The 9,150-nt window shown below is 42.0% G+C and overlaps 1 protein-coding gene across 1 annotated transcript; it reads left to right on the top strand.

The window, feature by feature from the left end:
- The first annotated feature begins 1,695 nt into the window (after window positions 1-1,695).
- Window positions 1,696-3,024, top strand: LOC131224038 (regulator of nonsense transcripts UPF2-like). Its single transcript, XM_058219617.1, has 2 exons — window positions 1,696-2,023; window positions 2,998-3,024. Exons 1-2 carry the CDS (start codon window positions 1,750-1,752, stop codon window positions 3,012-3,014), a joined length of 291 nt encoding a protein of 96 aa, XP_058075600.1. The 5' UTR covers window positions 1,696-1,749; the 3' UTR covers window positions 3,015-3,024.
- Window positions 3,025-9,150: the final 6,126 nt, after the last annotated feature.

Consider the following 9,150-nt stretch of genomic DNA (forward strand, 5'->3'; position numbering starts at 1 on the left):
TTTCTCTATTTGTATGCGGGTACATGTCATACTCTTCCAATGAAATGGCACATCTTTCTGCAAAAGCCTTGGATATAACACATGTGAACTTTTCTGAGCACACACGCATGTGCAATATAACTCATGTACACTCCACACGTGCCAGCATGGAAGAGTACATGCCAGTACTCTTCCAATGAAAAGACACATCTTTCTGCAAAAGCCTTGGATATAACATATCTGAGATTTTCTAAGCGCACACGCATGTGCAATATAGCTCATGTACACTCCACACACGTGCCAGCTTGTAATGATAGCTCCAAGATCCAATCCATCCATCATCAGGTTGATCTACTGGTCAGGTGAACGACAGTTTGCAAAATAAACATATTACTCTGAAAAACATGGCTGAAGTTTCTAACCCATCCACCTGTTTCCAGTATTGGTGCCCACATGCTGAGTGGACTGAATCTAATTAGAGGAAAACATATAGGTCGGACCAACCTGATGGATGAATTGTATTTCACATATATGTGCCATGCCAGCACGTGTGGTGGGTACATGAGCTTTATTGCACACACGTGTGCACTTAGCAAAGCTCCACTTGTCTTCTTCTTTTTTCCAACCATTTATCCAATTTAGCATATGAATCTCTTAAGTTGGAATGCACACAGGGGCCTTCTTTATTACGTGGAGAGATGCTATTATGATGCACAGACCATAGAAATTCCATGTTCTCTTCCAACTGTACACGTGGTAACGTGTATCATGATTGGGATCATGGATTTGGTGGCCGCCATGTGGTAGGTGAGAAGTTGCAGTGATTGGACAACTCCAATCAGCCAGTTGTGATTTTTGCCTGCAGAATGTCAACAGTCGGATCTGTTTTAGTTGAACCGTGCCCTTTCAGACCACTGATCAGAAAGTCTAATGCCATTTACTGTTAGCACATGGCCTATCCACATGCCGTGCCAAAAAACCAAGGTCCAATCAATGGATCACATGCCACATGTACTGTAGAAATTTTTGGGGACTTACATCACACAACTCCATGAATCGCCCAAGATGTAGCTGTGTTCCTCTATTTTATAAGTTGAAATATATGCAGGAACTGTTTGCGGATTTACGCCCGAACATGACAAGGTACTCGTCCATTGAGGAAGTTAATGCAGCTCTGGTGGAATTAGAGGAACACAAGCGCACAGCCTCAACCGAGAAGATCAACAGTGAGAAGAACATGGATGCCGAATCCCACAAACATTCCGGCCAAACACCCGTTACCCACATAGCAAATGGACAGGGATCAGCAAATGGAATCGAAGAAAATGGAGTGCATGAAGACGTAGACAGCGAGAGGGATTCCGATAGCGGCAGCATGAATTCAGAGGGGCATGAAGATGATGGAGAGTATGATGACAAATCAGATAACCATGATGATGGATGTGATAGTGAGGATAAGGATGGTGGTGGGCCCATCGCTTCTGATGAGGATGAAGATGTCCAAGTCAGGCAGAAGGTGGTTGAAGTAGATCCTCAGGAAGAAGCAGACTTTGACAGGGAACTGAGGGTTGTGATGCAGGAGAGATTGGATTCACGCAAGCTAGAGCTGCGGGTCCGACCAGCCCTGAACATGATGAAACGTATTTGAGGGGTCCAAAGACCATCATGGGCGGGCTGCTGAGGGGGAGAGTGGAGATGAGACGCAGCTGGGGGAACTAGGTTCGCGTGAGGGTGCTGGTGAAGAGAGGCAACAAGCAGCAAACAAAGCAGATGTACATCCCCCGCGACTGCTCGCTTGTGCAGAGCACAAAGCAGAAAGAGGCTGCAGAACTGGAAGAGAAGCAGAACATCAAGAGGCTCAACTTGGAATATAACGACAGGGAGGAAGAGGAGTTCAATGGTTCCGGGACACAGCCTATGAATTGGATGCAGGCAGGGGCAGGCAGGCCAGCACATGGGACGGATCCGGGAGGGGTGGCGGCATGCGGCAGCGGCACCACTCATCTGGCGGACTGTATGGCAGACGAAAGTAGAGGAATGAGTGGTATGTATATACTGGGAATGGTCATTCATGATGGTCTTCTTCTGCCACACCACAAGTAATAGTCTTGGAGGCTTATCCTGCCTTCTTTGTATATGGAGTTCCTGTTGCATTTTGTAACTAGATCCAGCGCTACTGGACTCCGGAGGCATTGTTCGGCGTATATGGAGTAGGTGGAGGATGCTGGGATGTTTGGTTGAATTAAATAAACTATTAAAATCGAAAACCAAAAAAGGAAAATAAAATTTTGAGAAAGAAGAACTTATTGAATTGAGTCGAAGCGTTTAATCCGAAAGTGTTAGTAGAAAAATGCTTAAAACCGAATATCAGATAGCGTTTTATAAGAGAAGAATTTTTCGTATTTTTGAAACTGGAATCAGTAGTCTTTATATAGACTCTGAAGTGGTGCATAAGCACCTTTTGTACATGGACTCGGCTCGGCGCGCGCGCATGTATGGTCAATGGCATAGATTAGAGCTATTGGCATAGCCCCCCACATAATCAAATTCACATGTCCCTTGAAAGAGGCTCAAGCCCTAGGCAAAAAGACTATCTTATATACAAGACAGTTTACTTTGTCAAATCCGATGTGAGATAAAACCCACAACTCAAAAGTACCACAACTTTTAAAAAATAGAAAGAAATTATCGAAAATTTGAAAATTCAAAATTTAATATTATTTTAAAACAAAATATAACGGAGGAAACCATTCATTTGATGGGTCAAGTAGTGAGTGGGCCATATTTCAAAAATCATCCTGGTTGGGTTACCCCAGCCTTTCAATGGATTGCATTCACCAAGTTGCTATGTGGTATTTCTAGTCCAATCAAAGCAGCTTTTGGTTGCTTGGTGGGCCGTTTCACAGGACGACTGGTCCATATCGTCAAACACTTGCCTCCAGAGTCAATGGATCAGCTCTTTCATATTTATACAGAAGTTTGGGGGATTCTGGTCACGTAATTCTTTGTATTATGCAGTATCTGGAAAGACGTGACTTTGTATCAGCCAGTGCACGACCTGAGAATATCATCTGTCCGGATGGGTTTTCAGTCTGTCCAGGTGTGGCCCATTTTCAGTGATCCGAACTGCTGATATTAGGGACTCATCATAGATGCCCCATATACTAAAATTACTCCCAGATTGGAAGGTGGCAGTGGCAGCCTGTATTTGGCCTTACAGTTTAATGTGGACGGTGTTGAGGTATTTCTTCTTAATTGCCAACTCCTACCAATTTAAGGGCTAAGACTTACCATATTGCATATATTTTTGGTGTATGGGCCATCCACTGGGGCCACAGGAGGTGAACGGTTTGGGGTCAATGTGTTGTGGGGCCCAGCATGTCCATACTGAAAACCCAGGCACACTGCATATGTTATATTGGGTGATGGGGTTATCCAAATGAAAAGCTCATAGCGAACAGCAGCCGATCAGATACATATCCTACTCACCTGACAATTGGACTGATTGGATTCTTTGCTGAGAGGTGGTATGCCATTGAGAAATCAGAGGCGACTCGATTCATCATCAAAACGGAATCTGAAATTGACTCGAGTCATAACGAAATTCGTCTGTCTCTGATTCTCTTTTTAATTGAAAGAAAAAAAATATACATAGGCCAGATTTGAGCTCTCCGTATCTTTCAAAGAGGCAAGGGCACTTAACAAACTAGCTCTGTGATACTAATGGTCCTTTTGGGAGCTGTGATTCGGAATGCATTGGAATTCAAAGCATGTTGTGGCTGAGAAATGAATCCGACGATGTATCCATTTGACACGCGTTGACCCGTCATGGGTGCGGGACATCTGTCGAGTATAATGAGATCCCATGGTGAAAATGATAGGAGAACCACCTATCATGTGATGTGCCATTGTACACACAAAACGGATTGGGGTGGGCCCTGTCCCTGTTAGGGCCAACAGATTAACACCCTAGATCTCATACATGTAGGCTTGCCATGCACACCTCTTCAAACGGACCAACTTAGCACGTGTGGGAGATGTGATGGCATGGCCTTCGTGAGGCACCTGTTATACTTAAACTTAGGGGTGCACACAGGTTGGTTCGGTCCGGTTTTGGGGTGAAACCGAAATTAAACCGTTCCTAACGGTTCTACCATTTTTGGAACCGGAACCGAACCGTTGGTACGCTGGAACCAAACCGGAACCAGACCATGAAAAACGGTTCGGTTCCATGGTTCTAGCCTAAAAATCAGGTCTGAATAGCTATGTATGAGTTCCACTGGTGAGGAGATTGAGTCACCACCATTTTTAAATGATGGGCAACCATCATAGGGTTCTACCTTTGATCCTTCCTTTGATGTATGCTCTCTTTCAACTGCCATTTTCAAATGCCTTCTACAACACTATCAACCAGTCCCAACACTTAAATATTCCCACTCAACAAAATCAACCATTCCAAATGAAATACAGCTCAAAAAATAGAAATTTGGAGAGCCATTTCGCCAAAATAGAAACCCAAAAAAGCTAATTTTGAAAATCTCACATGAAATTCATATGCTTACATCAGAATCTGCAAACCCATTTCAACAGTTCAATTCATGGTTCAGATCAACGGTTTGGTTCATGGTTGGGTTCAGTTCTACAGAGCCCTAAATCGGAATCGATCCGTATCCAACGGTTCTTGAAATTTTGGAACTAAAATCGGAACTGATGCTGTTTAAAACCGGACCAAACTGGACTGATCCAACGGTTCCAGTCCGGTTCCACGGTTCTACCGATTCGATGTGCACACCTACTTAAGCTGGTTCATTGATTTGGATGGTCTAGATTGCCTTATAACCATGGCACACATGCAATTTTTTGAAGGCATGCGTGTCTATACGCCCAACCATGACGTGGAATTCCACTTAGAGAAAATCGGACAAAATTAAAATGCATATCACGTGTTTCAGAGCTAAAACTCTATGGGCCCCACTGTGATGTATGTGTTGTATCGAATGCTGTCCATTCATTTATCAGATCATTTTAGGGCTAGAGCCCAAAAGCGAGGCAAATCAAAAGCTCAAGTAGACTACACCACAGAAAAGAGTGGAGATGTAAGGATAAACCATTGAAAATATCCGAGGGCTACAGAAATTTTGGATCAAACTAATATTTATGTTTTCCTTTCACCCATGCCTGTGTGACCTTATAAACAGGTTGGATCTCAAATAAACATTATAGTGGGCCCTACATAGGTTTCAAAAATGGGCATCATCATTTCCACTATTTCTTGTGGTGCAATCCACCTGAGTTTTGGATCTGTCTCAATTTTGGACTTTGCCCTAAATTGATCTACGCAAAATGAATAGACGGCGTGGATAAAACACATACATTATGATGGGGCTTACAAAGTTTTGCCGCATGGTATCCTAGGGCCTCTTTTTCTGAATCAGGGCCCACCAAAGAAGTCAACATCTTACCTTTGGTGAAACTCCTAAATCTAACAGGAAATGGGAAACGCGTTGCTTCTACCCATAGAATCTACACCATCCATTAGACATTGCTCTTTGACCAAAACTATGGTGAGCCAAAGCCATAGTGAGTAATGTAAATGTATAAAACCTCTAAGTTCACATGGCGGGGTCCACCTTGTTTTGAAATAGCCTGATTTTTGAGACGTCCCTTTATCCCAGTAGAGCGACGGATTGGATGGAATATACAGACCAAGGTGGGACTTAAACTCAATAATGGAAAGCGTCCATATCCCAACTTTTCCTAATGGTGTGGACCAGTTGAGTATTGGGTGGGCCTGCAATTTTGGCCTCACGGTGAAAATGAGATGGCACACCTGTTGAACGGTGTAGATCTCATTCACGATCCTCCCTCCCAATCCTAACCCTTCAATAACGCGTTGATGATGTCACCTTCATCTAACCCATACATGAGGCGGTGGCAGGTGGGCGCGAGTTACAATCAAGTGCATGACTCAAACGTAACAAATGCTAGAGTAATTCACGCCACAATTGCCAACGTGGCAAACGTGTGACTCCCAGCCATATACCAAGTGGTTGGGATTTTCTTGTAAGATTGTTGACCGTTTGATGAGTGAAGGTGCTTGATTTAAAAGCAATGACACTCTGACCCACCTAATGACTAGCCCATATCCTGCACACGTGTGCCATATTACCATATGCGTATGATGCGATTGACCTCTTAATCTCTCCTCTACATAAGTCATCCTGTCATTTTCTTGATATGTTTGACATCTCAAAAAGAAGTAGATTTGAGGTTTTAAATGCCCCTGATAGGACAAGGGGTGGAAATGGGTCAGGCCCAGCCTGGCCCTAGCTCTAATAGACTAAAATGGAAGCGGATTGCGTGGTGAGCCACACACCACCGACCTCGGCAGTTGACGTGGCAAAGTTCTGTGGTGTATGTGTCATATCCATACTGTCCATCCATTTTATGAGATCGTTTTAGGGTATGAACCCAAAAATCAGGTAGATCCAAACCTTAAGTGGACCACACGACAGAAAGCAATGGGGATTGAACAACTGGCATTGAAAACTTCATGGGAGCAATAGAAGTTTTGGATCGAGCTGATATTTGTGTTTTACCTTCATCCAGGTCTGTGTGGCCTTATGAAAAGGTTGACTGGCAAATAAATGATAGGCTCTAGGAAGGTTTCAACGGTTGGGGTCACTATCCCCACTGCTTTCCGTGGGGTGGCCCACTTGATATTTGGATCTTACTCATTTTTGGGTTCACGCGCTAAAATGATGAAGATGGATGGACAGCATGGATATAACACATACGTCGTAGTGAGCCCCACAAAACTTTGCCACATCAAAAAATCACAGAGGTCTGCACACCAGGCAATCACCTTCCAGATAAAAAGGCCTCACCCGGGCTTTAAGCCCTACGTGGCCACGCTGTTGGGCTGGGCAGTCCTACATGACCGTTGATGTCTAAGATTTTTTATTTTTATTTTTCCATATCCACCTCTAAATAAGAGGAGGGGATTGATACAATAGGTCATGATCTACCGCAGGCATGCAATTCTAAGATGACAGCTCCTGTCCAACGATGTGACTTTTGAAAAGAAACTATAGAGAAATTTGGAGAGTATATTTAGACTCCACCTGCCTACTCTAGTTATAGGTCTACCGTCCTACGGTATGTCAATACAGCAAAAAGAATTGTAACTAACCAAGTAGGTCAAACCAAGAGTCAACAGAGTCAACTATGTCAAGGTCGTCTATAATTGAGTGATTGGGTCAAGAAAATCAAGCCACCCTATCTAGATTCAGTGATACCTAAGCCTGTTTTTCCTAGTTCTCGCTGGTTTATGGTAAACAGATGCACATGAGCAAACAGGGTCGTTTGGTTGATGTAAACACTACTAATTAAAATCAATGTGAAATAGAACGTAAGTAAGATGAAGTCCTCTTAAAAGGCATAAAATTAGATGCAAAAGCTAGAAATGATTGGATTTATTTTTTTTTTATTATTTTTTGAGTGGATTCATTTTTATGGCTCACTCAAGGCCCATAATTTCTTTATTTTTGGGCAAAATATATATTTTAATAGATATATATTATAATTATTATGGAAAATGTTACATATACTACTTCCAGGTAGTAAATTGATTATCTTAATGCATCTAGTTACAAGTATCCAAATATAACTTTTGGATTACTAGGTATTCTAATTATAATTGAGGATTTCAGTTGGCATTGATTCTATTTGCCATGTGATTTGAATTCCATATGTTATAATTGAAGTGTCCAGACGAGCCTTTATTTTTGCAATAGGGGATCATGCCCCATCATCTTGACTTTTACTTACTGGAAATTTTCCAATGGTTAAATGATCATTTTATATGCTATACGTGAAATATCATTTAACATGTAAAGTGGTTTTTTTAACCTATATATTATTGTTTAGAATGACCTAACCGTGTTAGATATAGTGACTCGAATGATGCCACATGGTAGTAAGATCTCAATAAGAGATAACTAGAAGATTTCTTTGGTTACTATAACAACTAAATTTGATTGGAATCGAAAAAATCATGAGTAGCTTAAAAAGGATAAGTCTAGTTGACTGCTACATGCCATGTATCTTGTTTGCGTGACTGAGTCGACTTCTAACCATAGTAGCCTCATGACCGACAATGAGTATCGACCAAAATATGAATATGGCTAGTGACGGATTTGGCAAATGCACTATATAATCATGTTGGAAGAGTCTTTATGACCAAAACCACTAAAGGAGCTTCAACATAACAACAATGCCAAGCTGGTTGAGTTTCACGACGCACGATACATGTTTAGGGAGAGAGAAATAATGATCACCAACACATGGCATCAAAAAAAGAACTCCCATCCGTGTATAAGCTACAGAACATGTGCATAATCAATGGGCACCCTATGAAAAACAACCAACACATATGGTGTTGCATGACAAGTCTTGACTATTATTGCGCCAATTCAATCAAACCAGACCACTCGTATGATGGAGGGTCTAGATTGGGCTTTCTTGTGTGGATAAAGTGAGTGAGCATGCCATAGTCTACTTGACTCTAAGTTTGACTGAATCGTCGGTGTTCCCCCATGTTGAGCTGAACAAATTAGATATTGAGATCAAAGATCCGTGGTCCTCTCAACCACCAATATTTACCCTTCTGTTCAAGTAATTTGTGAAAGGGTAAGGGTTAACTAATTTGAATGAGTTCTTTTTACCTTGTGATAATAGACGTGAGTTTATGGACATAAGGGCTTGTTCTTTTAACATGATTCGCTACAGAAGTTCAACAGTAAAAATAATGGAGAAAAATTATATAAAAGCTGAAAGCATTTTTCTTTTAATGATTTTTTATAATAATGCCACTCATGATCGACTTAAGGGATGATGATCTGTCCATTACCCAATCGGGATTGAGCTTCGTCTTGGAATGGTCATGATGTGTGGGATAGACGTATATTCGTTGCTCGATCAGAATCGAGCTTCATGACGAGATGACCAGTGAGATGACGGCCTGTTTGTGGTCTTGCTTAAAACCAAGCATGTGGCGATATAGTGGCGAATCGACTATTCATTCATCATCTTGTATGGACCAAACTTCGTGTCGAGATGGCCAATAGAATCACCTGGTATATAATAGGAAAGCCTCGCAACCTTTCATTT

Source organism: Magnolia sinica, chromosome 13 (genome assembly GCF_029962835.1).
Source record: "Magnolia sinica isolate HGM2019 chromosome 13, MsV1, whole genome shotgun sequence".
Classification (NCBI taxonomy): Eukaryota; Viridiplantae; Streptophyta; class Magnoliopsida; order Magnoliales; family Magnoliaceae; genus Magnolia; species Magnolia sinica.